The 18,794-nt window shown below is 39.3% G+C and overlaps 1 protein-coding gene across 11 annotated transcripts in view; it reads right to left on the reverse strand.

The window, feature by feature from the left end:
- KMT2E (lysine methyltransferase 2E (inactive)) overlaps positions 1 to 18,794 on the reverse strand; it is a 59,597-nt gene that overhangs the window by 12,500 nt on the left and 28,303 nt on the right. For 9 of the 11 annotated variants that reach the window (XM_081023416.1, XM_081023407.1, XM_081023414.1 and 6 more), the window contains 10 exons: positions 18,605 to 18,777; positions 17,835 to 17,873; positions 15,807 to 16,019; positions 12,443 to 12,573; positions 9,804 to 9,921; positions 8,924 to 9,033; positions 8,267 to 8,531; positions 5,744 to 5,842; positions 1,177 to 1,341; positions 467 to 775 (listed from right to left, as the gene is read on the reverse strand). In XM_081023416.1, the coding sequence (XP_080879542.1) occupies positions 467 to 775; positions 1,177 to 1,341; positions 5,744 to 5,842; positions 8,267 to 8,531; positions 8,924 to 9,033; positions 9,804 to 9,921; positions 12,443 to 12,573; positions 15,807 to 16,019; positions 17,835 to 17,873; positions 18,605 to 18,777 (1,622 nt within the window). Of the gene's footprint in view, positions 1 to 466; positions 776 to 1,176; positions 1,342 to 5,743; positions 5,843 to 8,266; positions 8,532 to 8,923; positions 9,034 to 9,803; positions 9,922 to 12,442; positions 12,574 to 13,115; positions 13,228 to 15,806; positions 16,020 to 17,834; positions 17,874 to 18,604; positions 18,778 to 18,794 lie in introns of those variants that run through there. The other 2 variants (XM_081023408.1, XM_081023409.1) reach the window with 2 other exon arrangements.

The following is an 18,794-nucleotide window of genomic DNA, read 5'->3' on the forward strand; positions in this document are numbered from 1 at the left end:
TTTTTGAGGTCTCTCCAATGTCTTGCACCTCTCCCTATTTACCCATCTCATGATGGCATTCTGGTGTCTTGGATGGGGGGTGGGGCCCCCCTCCTGTTAACACGGACCCCTGATCCTTACCCAAGGTTTCCTACCAGAGACTCTGTCTCATCTTCTGCCTTCTAGCATCCAGGTTCCTCCCTATTTTTCCTAGGGGAAGTGAGTGTACAAGAGGAAGAAAGCACGCTTGCCTTCTTTAAATAACGCATCTCAGAACCCTGCAAGGTCTTCTTGTGGTACCCCTGCATTACTGCACTTGCTCAAACAAGAAACCACTGCCACTCCCTCCTCCTCCTCATCCCAAAACAGAGCTGATAACCAGTATATTCCTGCTTAAATGCTGCCCTGAGCTGCTTTGCAAAGAACATCACAGCAGACATTTAATACACAAATGAAAGTATCCGTTTAAGCTTAGAAATACACTTACCTTTTTTGTTTTAGGATATTTAGTAGGGCATTTGTTAAGTGCTGGGGGTTCTGGTTCAGGAACTATTTCAGGAACAGTTGTCTCAGTTTCAGGCTCAGCTGAAAGTGCAGTGTTTTCAGGCTCATTGTGCTGTGAACTAACTTCCACATCAGGAGAGGATGGCTGAATATCTGAACACATGCTAACAGTTCTGTGCCTTCTCCGCTGCTGTCCAATATGAGTTCTGCTCCGAGAGAAACTTTTTCTCTGTTTTGTCCTATTGACTTTGGCAGGGGTTGGCTTAGTGGCAGTTTCCTCTTTTGCTGGTTCCTTGTAAAATGCATGAAACACCAACGTCAGATAAACTGCATACCTTGTATAGCTAGAAAGAATAACCGCTCTGAAATTTTTCCAATAGTAAGTACATATTTGAAAGTGATTTTTAATGTGATTTCCCCCTATCCCAAAATATTCATTTTCAGCAATGGATGAGGCAACTTTGGTATCGCATAATGACAGTCTTCTTTTAACAATATGCAAATTGTTCCAAGTACCATTTCAGAAGTCTTGAGTTTTAGAAGGGATTTTGAAGGCACTCTTTTGGGTCAACACAAAGCCTTGATGATGTGAAAGAAAGCTGCTTATAGCAGCAAAGTGTTGCCCAAATCACATAAACAGAAAAGCTTAATCTTTCAAGTCAGCTTAAACTTAATAAAGTTATATGTCACTACCTGTACAAATTCTGTTTCGTTGATGATCTGCGTTTCCTTGCATTCAGGTTTAATTTCGGTTTTAGCTGTACTAATTCTTTCCAAAGCCTGCTCTCTTCTTTTTTCTCTTTTTTCTAGCCTGGCAAAAGCTTGAAGAATGGCTTCCATTTTCCGTTCTTCTCTGGTCTGAAGAATTAAGCAACATTAATTTTTAAGCAATGTATGCTGAAGATAAAATAAAAGTACATAAAACTTAGCCATGTTCCAACTGTTTCTGCACAATGGCCAAAACAAGTTACAGGATCAGCACTATCATTATATACTAGCTTATATACTGATGTTTGACACTCAGGCACGGCACTGTGGTTTTTTTTTAACTTGGAGCAAAAGAAAACAAATTAGGTACACACCTGCCAATAAACAGCTATGTATTAGTGCAAGCACCATATTTACTCATAAATTTCAGTCAATTCCTTATACGGTACAGAAAGAAGAATATTAACTAGAATTAAAATACAATAAGCTTATTAATATTTTTAACAGAATAAGATGCAATGAAAGTATATGATGTACATTTTCTGTGCACGTCTATATGAAAAATGCTGTTTCAAAACTATATTACACCCAATTTTAAATCAATATTGCTATCTTCCCGTTTGAACCTGTGTTGAATGAAAAAGCATCTTTCCATGATTTTTTTTTTAAATACACTATTTTATAAACACCTGTTTATAATTTACAGTTAACAAAGTGTAATTTTGCTCCTCGTCAAATTCCGCTGAGTGTACCAGAGCCTGTACAGACAGACAACATTAATCTGTGATGGTGGGATACTGGGGTTTAGACTTCTTAGAACATGAGAAATGCATTCATTTAAACCTGCTATGCAACGTTTTCACATGTTAGTAAGGCATAAGGTGCCCAGTCAAAATGCCAACTTCTGTTCCTCAAAATGGTGAAAAGTAATGCATGATGATAAGGAGCATTTTAGTGCACTGGCTGTTCTCTACTGATGTGTAAAAATAAATTTTGTTCCAGAAGACCTTATCATCCCATTTTCTATTTAAGTGTCATCTAATATGACAAAGCATTCCAATTTTTTATCCATTATATTGACTTTACCATTTTTTTTTTAGTAGTCTTAAGAATGAACAATATTATTCAAACTATTATTTGATTATGTAAGCCAGGGGACCTCCAACAGGCACTTTATGCATCACCAATAACTCACCAGATCCCTGCATTCATGGATCCAATTTTAATGAGTCTTTGCTCTTAACTTATCACTCTTTCATCACTCTTTCATAAGACAACAAAGTGAAGGGAAGGGAAAAATGAAAGTAAATCATCGCTGAACTACCAGGGATCTTTCAAGTGATGAGAAGCAGTGGCATATGTTCCTGGGAGAGATGGCATCACACTACAAGGAATCAAACAAAATTTCCACTGTAACTAGGGACCACACACAGGAACAGGCCCCGTGCGCCTTCAACAGAGCCTCAGGAGTGTGTGTCAAAACACTTTACTTCAGCAATATTTCTATGTGGTTTTATACCGATAGAATTGCAAAGATCTCCACCAGGATTGGTGGGATCTGTACCTGCTAAGAAAGGTCTTAAAAGTTCCAGGAAGCAGTTCCTACACGTCATTGCATGAAGCCGAGGAAGTATCAGCCTCAGGTACAAAGTTGCCTTAACATTTTTGTTTCTTTGTCCTGGCAAGCTAGGAAGTGTTGTGTGCCCCCATCTCACTTTGATGTTTATCAGCAAGTACCTTCCAAATGCTCTTGTTAATAGTCAAGGCAGCTAAGCCATGCAGCTGGCACACCTAGCTATAGGGAGAAGAACTAGCCAAGTCTGCTCTATTTCTCTAGACTAGAGAGACAGGTCACAACTTAAGATAACAGAGTTTACCTACTACCTCACAGTGTTTGCATTTTTGCATTCTGCAGACAGGGCTCCCATATCTCCAGTGGTGGAGGATAACGCTGGTTCTGTTTCATCACTTTGTTACAAGGTCATGCTGTGCCCTGTAGGGCTCCCAATTCATTTCCAGATAATAAATGCATTATATAAAGGTAGTATGACTGGAAATTCTGTGTCATGCTTGGTGGTAACATGATTTTCATAGCTTTTCACCAATAAAGGTGGAGGACCTCCTAACTTACTCCCCTTAAATTGCATGTGGCCTATTCATAATACCACTCCCCCATATAAGAACAAAAATTTCATCATGGAACTTGATCCCTCTTCACCCTTATACAGGTGAAAATGATCAACTGGAACTTGGCCGAACATTAAAAAAAAGGTTATAGCATGTATTATCTTCTGTTGCACAAAGCAGCTGAAGACCCAAGATTTGCCTACTGTTTTTAATCCTTGTGCTACTGAAACACAGAGAAAACAGGCTACTTTCATCACAGGTTTTTCTTAGCACCAGTATTTTTCCTTATGACAAGGAATCATTTAAATATTAACGGTATATTAAAAGATAACTCAGAAGCTAGAACTTCTAGAAAAGGTAGTACATGAATCAATTTAACATGATCAAGATACAGCATAAAATAAATGCTGATGCCACAGGTCAATATAACATCCTAGTATAGGCAATATGAACTTTCATCAGAAACATGGCACTACCCTGCAATCAGATGCCATGCACTCTGGTCATAAGAGTAGTGGAATAATGAAAGACCCACATAACACCCAGCAGTGTTCACACTTTTGCAATTCCTATTAACGTCCCTTCGTATATTACATTATAAGCCTCTCTTTCCAGAGACCTAAAAAATGAGGCCTCCTCACTCAAGGAAACTGCCAACAGAACAGAAACATCTTTAAATTATCAAACTACTAGTTTGTGTGCTAGCTCAAAACTGTTGTGCAAGTGACTTTGGTGATTGGTAATAACCACCCTCACCCATATATATTCCTACACAAACTTAACTGACAGATCTTTAAAGCTGATGCAGTAGAGGGATCTTTTACACACATGTGGTGGTTGTGTAAACACACCCAAGAATATCTATGAGATAAAAAAGATCTTCAAATTTACATTCCACCCAAAACCTGAAGCCTTCTTATTGGCTATAATTGGCGAAGACATACCAATGAAGGCACGTAATCTATTGTGTTATGCAACAGCAGCCAGAATAGTATATGCTAGAAATTGGAAAGAAAGAGGAATTCCTATGAAAGAACAACGGCTGCATAAATTGACAGAATTTGCAGAATTAGAAAACATGACACCCAAAATAAGGAACCAGAACAACAAACAGACTAGGGGCAAGTGAGAAGGCTTTGGGGAGTATTTAAAAAGATATGATACCAAAATCAAATTCCAAGTAGCGGCAACCTTATGAGCAACAGCTAACTACAACCAAAGAATGAAAGAGGAAGGGGTAAAGTAACTGATAGGCAGAAAAAACAAGGTATATCTAGAATGCATTGGAGTGTTAGGTTGGGAAGTCTGTACAGAAACACTGTATGATAGGAAAACATAATGTGGATCAGAAAAAAGGAAAAACAATAAAAATTAAAATTAAAGCTGATGCAGTTAATTATTTCCCTGAGCAGAAGCAAGATTACCAAAGGAAGATTTACCAAATGAAAATGTTTTATGGATGCACAGCTCCTGCCCCTCCCTGCATCGCTCTGAGGAAGGAAAGGGGAGGCGTTGTTCCTCAGAGCAAGGCATTCTGGGAGCAGTGGCCTGAGATAATGGGATTGCTAGACATGTAACCAATTACAGCATGTGATCATGTAGAAAAGTGGCAGCATGTAGTCATTCTCCTAGGCCACCTTTCCCAGAGTGCCACCTGCCAAGGAGGAACACCTGACCTCAGAGTGGGGAACAGAGGAGAGAGAGGTGTGTTGTCTCCACATTAGTAGCAGCAAAACAATGAAATTAAGGGAAGGGGGGGGGAATAAGAGGTGTATCAGCGGCTCGCTTTGTGCTAGTTCTGTGAACAGTTATGTCTTCCTCCAAACTTTCTCAACTGCTCAGTCAACCCTCACGTTTCATTACGTCAGGATTCTCCCAGTTTCCTGACCCCTTCTGATGTGCCTGTGCCCCGGCTTGAAGTTCCATATTTGAAAATTAAATAAGGCAACATTCATACAGCAATGTAAGTAGTTTGTGTACTTTTTTATTAAGGGCAAGGTATCTGACTTCTCTTTGTTAAATCTACACAGAGGAGGACCCCCCCCCCCCCCAATCTTCAGACATCTACTCAACTTGGTTGATCACTTATGGAAAATACTGGGATTTTATCTTATCTCAAGGTAGAGAAAGTTCATTCTTTGATCTGCAACAAGACTTCAGCAGCGCAAAATCAAGAATATGTAAACTCCCAAGAAAGCGCACGCGCACGCAAACACACACAGCCCTTTTTCAGAAAGTAACACTCAAGCCAAAAATAGAAACACACAGACTCAAGTTTTAGATATTGTTAGCATGTATCAGGAGCAGATTTCAAATATTCTCAAACACTAAACACCTAAGAGAGGCAGCAACGATTAGCATGGGAAGAGCAGCTGTCACCAATCTGTAGTGACAGCTTTAAGCAGCTACTAGCTTCCCAACTTACCATCTTCCTTTTCCTTTCTGCAATCTGCTCCTCTGATTCCATTTCTACTTCATTGCTAATAGGAGTTTTTTCTTCTATATCATCAATAAAATCTGGCTCCTGAAAGATGGAAATGACTGCTTTACAGAAGCTCTACTACTACTGCTGCTATAACCGAGGGAACTCCAAATACTATATGATACTTATGCTGCAATTCTATACTCACTTACCTGGGAAGAAGTCCTACTGAATTCAGTGGGGCTTACTTCTGAGTAGACATGTATATAGAATTGTACCATAAAAAGCCTCGCATCACCACTGCAAAAGCAGCCAACCAATTAGCCATAATAACATGCAAAAGCAACGATTCAAACTTTCATACATCTAGAAATAAATATCCAGTGACTAAAGCATCTTTTTTTGCCAACTAAAGAAATAACCAAATATGTTTTAGTACTAATTTGTATGAACACATGCAAGCTAGTACAGTCAGACAAGTGTCCTGAATCTGTCAGCTGCTTTAACAATAAAAAAGAAACTAGGATTTAATGTAGGCAGTTTAGCCTCCAAAATTGGCACGACAATCTTTGTTTGGGTTACTTCTAGAACATCACCTCAAAGTTAATAATATATATGCAACTTTGCTAATCCACTATTAATCTAGGTTTTTTAAAATATTTATCCCTTTACAGTACAATCCCATACATGTCTACTCAGAAGTAAAGTCCCACTGAAACCAGTAGGGCTTACTCCCAAGTGTGTCTAAGACTGCATGCCTAGTATGTGCATAAAATAGCCTACTGGAAAATTTCTATTTTATCACAGAGCAGTCAATAATACTAGCTGCTTAATTCTTTAAAAAAGTTTTTAAGTACTTGATGTGATGAATCCTACCCTCAAAAGCAGGTTTTCAGACACGTAAAGCCAATTTTCACAACTACTAGATGTTTTAAGGGTGCAGAAAATGATTACAAATACAAGATACTCCTGACGGTAATATTACTTGGGGCACAGATGACCACTCTTCATTACAATTCTGTGATTGAGGTACCAGGCTTCCCAAAAGTTGAAAATATATGAGTGCAACTCCACACACCCCCCCCGGAAAAAACCAGTACAACTGCCAAAACACAATTTCATTTTGCTCTGTGTTCTGCTGTGGAATTCTGACCATTTCAGTAGCAGTGCACATTGTGGGTTGAAACACCTTCCTCTCTTACCTCCCAGTTTTAAACACTGTCTACAGTGTTTTAATCAGTAGCATTTAAAAGAAAGGCAAGAGGATTTCAGGTGTCTTGGGAGATTGTGCACTGATCTGCATGGCTCCCAATAGCTCCCTTTTTGTTCCCCTTTAGTCTATCTCAGATTGGGGGTGGAATGGAGGGAGAAAAAATATGTTAAAACAGAAAATAAATCTCTCATGTTCCACTAGACATATGACTTAAAAAGAAAATTAACAGTGATGCAGAGTCAGTGGATCTTACCCTAGAGGATTTCTAGAGGACTATGGCAGTGTTGTGCCATACAGTAGGTTTTCCTGGCATGCACAGTCTCCCAAGGATTTTGTTGTTTTCAATGGGTTTGATGGAATATAAAAACCAATCTAAACTTTTTTTTAAAAAAATGTGGGACACTGAATATCTCCGACAGCTGCCACAGAATAGCTAGTATACCCATGTAGCAAGAGAACGGCTCCTATTCCATAGATATGTGCAGATATGCCCTAAGCAAAACAATGGTAACTTGACTCTGCAGATCAGTATCTGTAAGGAATCATTTGCTGTGCCTTGCGAGGAAAATGGAAAAGCAACAAGTACAACTAATGATCAAATTCATCTAATCCTCAACCTACACATCATGCTCCTGTTCCATTCCTTAGGGGGAACTGAATTTTCAGCCATGTCCGAGGAAAGAAACATTACTGTGTAAACAACGCCTCCTGCATTTGCCAATCCAACAAATAAATGCTTTGTAAGGATTTTTTTTTTTAAGTTAACATCCTATGACCTATGTGACACAAATAATGTTACTTCTTTTCAACAGCTGCTTGTATCATGAGTGGGGAACCTGTGGCCTTCTAGATGTTACTGCATTATGATTCCCACCATCCCTAACCATTGGCTGTGTAGGTTGGGGCTCATGGGAGTTGGAGTCCATCATTTGGAGGGGCCACAGTTCCCTACCCTTGTGTTATATCTGAACTATGAAATATAAATGCTACCAGCCTACAAACCCTGGTAAGATCCTGGATCCCAAGGCACAGCATGATGTTCTTACATTTGTGATCTGAAAAGTATTCTGATGCTGTTCAACAAGTTAATTTTTAAAAATTCAAGATGAGGTACCTTCTACAAAGCCATCCAATTAATATAACCCCACCCCCATGCCCCAAGCCAGCAGTTCCTTGAAGGTTTGGGAGTTTTATATTTGCATACGGCGTCTTGGCCCACAAAATCTGTGCTCTTGGGAGTTGCCCCAACCACCACCCTGAAGGAAATGGGAAGCTTCAGAGTCATGTGTTTAATTTTAAATATGCTGGAATACCTGATTATTTGAGATTGACAGCCTAAGGGGAGAAAGCTTTCTCTGTCTGTTGTCTGGAAACTTTGTTTTGGTGGCTGCTCCTTCACAATCCAAGGTGATGTTCTGGTTTTGAGTCTCCTTCTCTTTTGAAGCATCTCTCTCTTTTCTGCCCTTTTTTCTTCTAGTATCATATCCAGTATTTATGTTTTCTGTAGGTTCAGAGCCTCGCTTAAGTACTGGGCATTCAGGATTTTCTTTCAAACAAGCACAGTCCACTTTGTATTTGCTAAAAATAATAATAAAAAAATGAAATATGGAAAAACTTTGTAAAAAGCATTTGCACAGTACTGCTTTCTATGCAGCCCAATCCTCTGTAGGCTTACTCTGAATTAAACTCCGCAGTGTTCGGTGGAATGATAATCTTACCAGCAGCATTCATAACTAGTACATGTGCTAGTTACATGTACATGTCTGATCTTGCAATTCTAATGTGATATGAATCACAGCCATGTCAGATTCTCTGTTAAACTGTGGGGTTTAAGACCACTGCATTTTAATGGCATCCCCTTATTGTAATCTTTAAAAATGTAAATGAATGGAGACCACTTGATTAACAATAACAAAGCAATTTCATATCTGACAACTCAGCCCTAATATTTGGTGCCCAAACTGACTTACCAATTTCCATAATCAAAATCGAATGCAATAGTTATTTCTGTTCCCTTTGGAATGTTTTGGATGGAGTAGATATAAAGATGAATGGTTCCATCTTCAATGGCATGTCTAACCTAAACACAGAAAAATAACATATTTAAACAGTTTTAAATATATTTGGAAACAAAAATTGTAGACTTGTTCCACCGAAGTACTGTTTCTTTGGTAAAGGCCTCTGTTCAGAAACACTCAACTGAAATAGTAATCATTACTATCAACTTATGTAAGTTATAAAGATATATATAGCCCATTCCACTGCTTACAGACAAATTTACAGTATTCCAATAAATTTCTTTAGACTTTGCACATGAATATAGGAAAACAGTTTTCTGGATATAGTGGGATGTTGCAAAAATCGTGTATCACTTTAAAGTGGTTGTCTTCTATATCCTAGTGCATAGATCAAAAGAGCATATTTTGTCCCACATATGCAAAATCTGTCCAGGTCAGGTCCTTTAAGTTAAAAAATTAAAAACAGACCTTCTGTTCCCACCCCCTTACCAATACAATTAAGTGGAGGCATAATATATGAGGATTTCAACTAAGTAATATGTATTCCTCTTTTAGACTTAATTGGAGAATCCTGAAAATAGCACCTTTGGAAATATTTATAACACTTTACGATTACAAAGGCATACTGTGAAATGACAGCAACTGTCCTTGCCTTCATTTTAAACTAGCAACACTAATGTTCTGGAACTTTATGTTGAATATATTCAATGAATGTTTTTAATTTATTGAGCCGCTATTTCATTACCAGAAAATATGTATACACAGTCAAATTGTATTCTGCCACCCTCAGCAAAAGATTTACTACGAAATATTTTAAAACTTGCAAGCCTACCTCAGCATTAGGTGTACAAGAACGTCTGATAAATCGAGCTTCATTCCCAAAGGTTCTTGCATCCACACACATTTCTAGCCCGTGGAATTTAGAATAGAATAGAACAAACGGGTATGGCCTAAAGGAGTTAAAAAAACCAGCAAAGACATATCACCACTGTTGCGTTAAACACATATAAAATTAGTTTTTCAAACATTTGGAAAATTCTGAAAAAATAGGGAAATATGTTTCTGTGAGCTGGATTGAGCTAACTGTCAACAATAGCGAATTCCCATAAAAGGACTTCTCCCACTCTTCTCACCCTGCTGCACCCCTAAAATTGGGCTGGGGTTTGTGGGAAGCCCCAGAACAGCGTATATGAGGAGGGAAAGAGAGACTTTTCCACTGGGAAAGCAGAAATGCTTCCGCTGATGGAATGTTTGCAATAGCACAATGTTGAATTTCTCCTGTGTTTCAAGATGTTAGCTGATCCTTTCTCCCTCTTTGACTGCAATCCTATGCAGATTTGAAGTAAGTCCTACTGAACAAAGAAGGACTTCCTTCTGAGTAAACAAACTTCATTTCCAGCTGGTAGAAACAAATATTATTCCATTAGGTACACAAATTGCTTTTTAGATTCACTATGCAACTACAAGGATTTCCCATAATTAAAATTGGCATGATGTTGCCTTGATCTTAAAGCTGGCTTGATCTTTTAATTAAATGTTCTTAAAATAGTGACCCTATTTAGCCATGCTGTACTGAGTGCAATAAGAATCCCAAACTTTCAGAAATTTCCTGGTCATCATCCAAGATATAATCAGACACCCAGAAGTAGAGAGAGGGTATTTGATGGGGACAATTCATTTCCTTGGCAAGGTCTATTAGAGAATATTAATGGCACAAGCTTGCTTTCACAATAACTCAAATTGCCATATTTAGGATTCTTCTTTTTGCTCTTAGGTCAGACTGGCTGTTAACCCTTGGTGGGATCTTTATTTTTCTTTTCAGATTTCCTGTGAATATTTGAATACCTCATCTGGAATTGTTTTTACTGAATGGTTTCCTTTTCCTGCAGGTACTTATGATGCTAGGTAGCTTGCTGGCTTGTGCTCTTTATTTGTAAAAGGTAAAGGTAAGATAAAGGACCCCGAACGGTTAAGTCCAGTCAAAGTTGACTATGGGGTGCAGTGCTCATCTTGCTTTCAGGCCAAGGGAGCTGGTGTTTGTCCACAGACAGCTTTCCGGGTCATGTGGCCAGCATGACTAAACTGCTTCTGGTGCATCAGAACGCAGTGATGGAAGCCAGAGCACACGGAAATGTTGTTTACTTTCCTGCCACAGCAGTACCTATTTATCTACTTGCACTGGCATGCTTTCAAACTGCTAGGTTGGCAGGAGCTGGGACAGAGCTCACTCCATTGCAGGGATTCAAACCGCCAACCTTCTGACTGGCAAGACCAAGAGGCTCAGTGGTTTAGACCACAGCACCATCCATGTCCCGCATCTTTATTTGTAGCAGACTATCAGCTTGATGAGGAAGGCCAATATGGTAAAGACAGAAATGCTTTAGAAGAAGAGCCAAAGTAGGTAAGAGTCAGAGATTTTAAAGGAGGCAGTTTTGGAGCTCTTTTTAGCTTTTACATCCCCACTTTTAGCCGTTAAGCTTTCAAACATTACATTTCCACTAGGACATTGTTTTATACAGACTGCTTAAACCCCAGGTAAATCTTAGGTAAGGAAATAAAACACTATTATAGAGCATTCTAAATGTGTGTGGCATTGTAAAGGAGGAAGCATGAAGCCACGTCCCATTGGACAAGGGAAGAAAGCTTTGTGTATTCCTACGTGCTTGAATGCTAGATACAGGAAGATGTACCTGTTTAAATAGACAAAAAGCAATGTAACATGTCAAGACTGTAGGTGAATACAAAGACATATGTGCTTCCCCTTCAAGGGCTTTTCTAAGTGTATGAGACCCACAAGGGAACTGTGTTAATCCCTGTGAGGATCACTGCCAGCTCATGCAATATGGCACACTAGGGGGCAGTGAGGGTCCCTGATGCCAACCCTTCCTTCCTATCTTGTTCAGTGTTAAAGTGCAGCATTAACTAGGCAATTACTCAGTTTCTTCCGAACAGTCATTATCATCTTGAAAGGGGAGAGATATGTGGCAAAAGACAAGGGGATTATGTAAGGGTACCAGGCAAAAAGAAGAAGAATGAAGTAAACTGAAAGAGGAGGGCTCCGAAGATGGCAGCCAGCTGAAGTCTAATGACAAAGAGCTGAAGTGAGAAACACGGAAAAGACTGGGTGAGGCAAAACTGTGCTGTGAAGAGCCTGTCACAACACTGGGGTAACACTGTCAAAGGGATGGACTAACTCTGCAATCCTATGTCAGCCAACTCAGAAGGAAACCCCACTGAGTTCAATGGAGCCTACTGCCAAGGCAGTATGTACAGGATAGCAGCCCAAGTGAACAATCTTAGCTGCTGAATATTCAAAGGTAAGTGGGTTGAGATGTGAAGTAATGAAAGACCGGAAGGAGCAGTTGCATTCTCAGGGCAATAAAAATGCAAGATTTGCCAGAAGCAGAGAGAAAAACAAAAGAATAACTGTAGGATCATAGGTAATTAAAGCTAGATTTTAAAGAAAAGTACCTCTTAAAGAAATATCCATTAGCTTCAAATTGTTCTCTCAGCATGAACTTTCCTCGATATTCAATAATAAGTGCATCTGGAGGCAAGTCTTTGGCAGCTTTTAGGATTTTCTTATTTTTTTGAATATAGCTCTAGAAGAAGAAAAGAAAAATGTAAGAAATCTAATTAAGCTGATTGCATTAGTGCTATTAAGAAACCAGATTATAACATACAACTTTAAGGAGCAACTTGGTAATTTCAATGATATTCTTTCTTTTTAAAAGCTAATTGACTTTATTCCTACCATAAAATTCAGTATTATATTTATGTAGACATTTTACATTTTGGGGAAAACAACGACACCACAGTATCTAAAAAATGAAAACCAATACAAGTCTTTCAAAGTATACTAGGGAACCCCTTCCTCAAAAGATGTTTCAAACCCTCTGGTTAAAAAGGCTAGAAACTGGTGTGCGCAAGTAATGACAACACACGAAATATGCAGTCTTTTCTCTAATCTGCTGGCAAGAGCAGAAGGACAGATGCCAAGTAAGAGGCATTTTGACGAAAATGTCAACATGCTGATCTCTAGGAAAAGGAAACTTCTGGTGCATTTCAATAGCCTCAGGTGGGAATACACCTTTCTAAGCAAAATCTTACTGTACTCTTGACACAACAACTAAGGAACTCACACCTCTTGTAATTGTGTCACTTCTGAGCAAAAGAGAATTGGCCTATATCTAGGCGAAGGTCTCTGCAAGCAGGGACATTCCTCCAAGGAGTGCGTCACGTGCGCCATGCTGATGCTAGAGGGAAAGAAGCAAAGATGCTTCTTATTACAAGATCTGAGAATGTAACTTTTCCTTTATGCTTAGTCTCTCTCTAACAACATTAATCTATCAAACAGCTTGCAGATTCCTTCCATAGACTGCATGGCAGGCGGCTGATGGTGCCATTTTGTAGTCTACTCTCTCTCTTGCAACTTACTGACAAATTATTTGCTCAGGGTTTGGGGGAAATACCACATGACATTTTCAAGGTGGATTAACCTAACATCTAGGTGGTACAAAAGGCAACAGGCTCTGCTAGGGACAGGAACTTTCCAGTCAGTTCTTAAGCGGCTGCCATTGGTAAACCACAAGCACACAATGAATGGAACTACTATACATTATTAGGTGATGTGACTATCTCCATGTTTACCATTGATCAAACAATGCACTTTTTAAGCGTACTGGTGTAGCATACGGAGTACAAAGTATACAAAGTGCCTCCTTATTTGCCAGTATGTGTAAAGAATGGGGTGCTGGAAAAATGGAAATGTTGGGATATTTACAGTACCTAACAGATTACAGTAGTTTACATTTTACTTTTTGTTTATATTGGAAATAATTGTCCTTGTTAATATTGTAGTTAAATTAGATGGTGCACTTTTCTTTATAAGGATTTAATGGCCAGATGTGTACTGATAATTAAAACAACAGAGGATTTAGAAATTGCTTCCTTGGGCTAAAAGTTCAGTAAAGGCAGTAAAGCGCCAATTTGTATCATTTTAAAGTATTAATATTCCCTCTGAATGGAAGTTGTAATGCTATTTCAAAGGGGTATTTTACTTTAAGAAATTTGTATTTATACTTGAACATTTCTCTGAACCTAGATGTTTAAAAGACAGAGACTGTGTTCCTTTTTGTTTTTAAAAGATGTGTACAAAAAATTAAGAATAGGGAAAACAGTTTCTACTTTTTACTAAGAGTCAAACTGGATCTTCCAAGACCACACAAGATGATTTGGCTAATTGCGTTACCAAGAGTAAACATTGTATCAAAGAGGAAATGGAAGCTGTTCAAATTGTGTCAGATCTATGGACACTGTTTTATTATTTTCCTGTACACACCATTAAACCCGTTTTTCTGAATAAAGAAGTGGACTGCCCAGGACACCAAGGCACTTAACCCTACTTATTAGTTGGCATATTTGACCAAATAACCTTAACTACCTTTCCATAATAGTAACAGGATTTTTTCATCAAAAATTAACTCGTGGCAGTTTTTCTCTTTTCATAAACATAATTTGTTCCATTCTGTAACTGGCAAATTGGATACATAAAAACACATTTTGGAAGAAATATGCTTTTGCCTTCATTACTTACTTAAAATCTTGGTTGAAGTGACAGTAACTGTACTGCATCAGAATACAGTTGTAAAGTTCCACTGGAATTAACAGTGGCGGAGAGGCGAGTAAAAAGTTGAAGTTGAGGCAACTGCAATCATTAAACTGCTTCCCAAGACATAAAAATACAAAAATGCATAGCAAAGCTACCCACTAGGTAAAAAGGTAAAGGGACCCCTGACCATTAGGTCCAGTTGTGGCTGACTCTGGGGTTGCGGCGCTCATCTTGCTTTATTGGCCGAGGGAGCCAGCGTACAGCTTCCGGGTCATGTGGCCAGCATGACTAAGCCACTTCTGGCGAACCAGAACAGCGCACGGAAACGCCGTTTACCTTCCCGCCAGAGCAGTACCTATTTATCTACTTGCACTTTGACGTGCTGTCGAACTGCTAGGTTGGCAGGAGATGGGATCGAGCAACGAGAGCTCACCCCGTCGCGGGGATTCGAACCGCCAACCTTCTGATCAGCAAGTCCTAGGCTCTGTGGTTTAACCCACAGCGCCACCCGCGTCCCTGTACCCACTAGGTAACAGCAACCAAAAGAGTCTATTTTCTCCTATTTACATTTAAATTGTTAATAATGTTAAGGGAAGCCATTTCCATGTATCTAACAGCAGCCCTAAAAGCTGGCACTGAATCAAATACTGTCTGTGCTTCCTCCCGGCACAAAGAAGCTCATTCCAGAACCATCTTAGTATTGTATAGCTACATATTGAACATTATCCTGAACTGTAAATGTGTATCTTAGTGATTTTTGGGGATCCCCCTTTCTACTAACCACAGTCCACCCTATTCAGCAAGGTCCCCTTACCCTCTGGAGAAGCTTTTGTGGGGAAGCTGACAAAGGAAGGGATGGGTTTTAGCTGGCATTGCAGCTGTTCTGCGGGTAGACTTGAGTAATTTAGATTATGACGAATTGCTAACATTGTTTAAAAAATAAGTTTTAACAGGAAAGCTGAAAAACAGACATCTGCAGTAGTGATCTGACAGTTAAATTCAAAATGTTGAAAATTAATGGTCATAACTGGTAACCTGGTCCTCATTAACTGTTGAGTACTTCAGAATGTAAAATCAATAAACAAGGAGGTTTTCCTGTACTAAAAATACAGGAGATGTGGTATCAACATATTGAACTATGTTTCTGCTTAGAGAAATGCAAAACCTGAGTGCTATGTTGTTATTATAAAAGACTGGTGTTGCGTTGAATGTATTTTCACTTACCTCTACTGGAGGTTTGAAGACTGAGTTGCTGGTGATCACTTCTTTTTTGTCATCTCCGTTTCCTAATCTCAAAGCTATTCTTTGTGCCTCTCTTTGAACACCTTCGCTGTACTGGTTGTTGTTTGCTTCTTCATAACGATCCATCCATGCCTTGATTTTAGTTTCCCATCCAAAGTTGGAACTCTCAGAAGGATCAATCTCTGGAGCTGAGCCCTAAACCGCAGTTAAGATATATAAAATTAGACAAGATGTCTGGTATGAAACTAAAACTCTGCAGCCAAATAATTAGCTAATCAATTTGTAAATTGATCAAGTGTGTAAAAAAATCATAGTAACAGTCCCCCACCAACAGCTTTAACAGGCCATTGTTTGTTTAATTGCTAAAGGCGTGGATGAAGAGGATTGTTTTTGTCTGGCACTTAAAGACATGTAATGATGGCAGCAAGTAAGCCTCTCTGGGGAGAGCATTCCACAGTTGGAGAGCCACCACAGAAAAGGCCCTTTCTCTTGCTGCCACCATCCGAACCTCTCAGGGAGTGGGGCCTTGGATAAGAAGTGTAGGGTACAATATAACTCCTGAATGCTGAGTTCAGTATGCATCTGTATGAAGAAATTAGCTAGTTAAATCCCCATGCTACTCAGTTAAGGAACAGCAAGTCAGCTTATAATACTTAGTGGCTAATTTGACATTAGACACCCATTACTAAACTGAAAACAAAGCTGACTGCCTTGGTTTACTTGCCACCGGCACCATGGTGAGCATTCTGTTGCCTTCTGGATGTACTGGCCAGCATGGGATTGTGTTGAACTATTTTATGGTGGGTCCCAGGGGATAGATTCCTTGGATACTGACTTCTCTCGGTGTTCTATTGTCACTCAAGGCAGTTTAACATCAACAGAAAACTGCTGGGAGAGGTTGTTGGGAGATAAGAGTGCAATGCCATTAGTATTTGGCTAGCGCTTAACTTTAATTCTCCTTTTCACCTAGTCCTAGGTTGTGGACATGACTTGCAATCCAAGTCAGTAACGGACTGGATGAGGGCAAACAGACTGACATTTAATCCAGGCAAGATAGAGGTGCTCCAGATCAGTTAAGAATGTCAATCTAGGAATAGGAGTTTAATGCTTACTGCATGGGGGAATCACTCCTCGAAAAGTCAAATTCACAATCTGGGAGTGCTCCTGGGTCCCACTTTGAGCATGGACGTCCAAGTGACAGTGGCAACCAGGAATGCTTCTGCTCAGTTTATGCTGGTGCATCAGCAGTGTCCATTCTAGAAAACCAAGTATGGCAATGGTGAAACATGCCTTCCTTGCATCACATTTGCTCTGCTGTAATAATGATGTCCAAGAGTGTCCAGAAACTGCAGCTGATCTAGAATGTGGTGGCCAAATTGTTGACTGGTGCTAGGTATCAGAGGCATGCAACTACTTTGTTAATAGCCTCAAATTTGTTTCTGGGCCCAAATGAATGTGTGGGAATAACCTTTAAAGTCCTTTACTGTTTAGGATGAGGATACTGTCGTGCCTAGACAAGACATGGAGTCTTCTGGAGGACAAACCAGGTATCCCACAGGTCAACGACCCCAAGAATCAGACAGGGCCCCCTTTTGAGCACTTCAGTACTCAAATTTCATTCTTTGGAAGGCCCACTTTCTACTGGGCTTTGCTGCAAGATGAAAACCTTCCTTTTTAAAGAAAGGATTTTGTCTCTACTGTACAAAGCTGCCTGAAGCTCATTAGTGTGCTTTTTAGCTACCTTCTGGATATTCTGCTGCTGTAACTGTGTTGTAGATCTTTGGGATATTTGTTGTTATTTTATTTGCCGCTTGCTTTTATACAGTTTTTATTATGGTTTTAGTGCTTTCATGAATCACCACTTTGAGCATTACTTTTTGAAAGGCAGGAATTGTGAACCAGCCCCCTGACTCTTCTGAATCCCCTATAATAATGGACAAAATGGATGACAAATTTATGGTTCATTGTCCGAAACCAAACAGCAGCAAGAATTTAGCACAAAAGTTTTACCTTTACTCTTGAAGACTTCCTAGAACCTTCGCGAAAAGCCTGTAATATAATTTAAAATGTCAGTTTGTATGAGTATATATATTCCTCTGGAGAAAGAGATTCATTTCACAAAAATATTTTATCTTGCAGAATAGAAAATGTTGTTTGTGAAAACAAATCCAGAAGTTTTCCTTCACCTATGTGCTTTTTAACCAGTAGCACAAAACTTTAATGCTGTGTTCTATATTGCTACTTTATCTTTATTATAGACTGGGGGGAGGGAAGGAGATGCCCACCAAATTATGGAAATGGGTGTGGTGTAATTTAGGAGCCAGCCCCAGTTTCTCTTCCACCTTTCTTTCCTGGGTCTTGAATACCACCTTCTTTTTGCTGTTCGTTTTGCCATGGGTGTTGCCTCTCTATACTTTCTTATCTCAATAGTCTTCTGTTCCTGCTTCCTCCTGAAGGAAGCCCTGTTTGGGGAAGTTTTTAATGTTTGATGTTTTATTGTATTTTTAATATTTTGTTGGAAGCTGCCCAGAGTGGCTGGGAAAACCCAGCCAGACGGGCGGGGTATAAATAATGAATTTATCGTCATCATGCTTCAGTCCTACTCTGCAATAGCCCATTCTCAGTTACTGAGATGCCTCTGAATTCTCCAAACCCCATTGGAGAATGATTGTGCTCCTTCAAGAGCAGTGATCCAGATTTATTTCAAATAGAAAGAAAAAATTTCAAACACAATGAACCTCCCAAAACATAAAGAGAAATTGAAAATTGAATTAACTTACCTTTTTACATTTTGCAATGTTTTGTTCTTTCTCCCCACTTTTTTTCCGTTTCTTATCTGTGACCTTGGTAACTCGTGTAGCAGTCAGAGTAATTGTAGTTGGTGTATGTTGAAAAGCAGTATATAGTTCTACAGGAACTTCATCGCCACTTTCTGTTGCGCTGGTATCCCCATCTTTAAAAAGAAAAAGG

This window comes from Podarcis pityusensis (genome assembly GCF_964106645.2).
Source record: "Podarcis pityusensis genome assembly, chromosome: 10".
In the NCBI taxonomy this organism is placed as follows: domain Eukaryota; kingdom Metazoa; phylum Chordata; class Lepidosauria; order Squamata; family Lacertidae; genus Podarcis; species Podarcis pityusensis.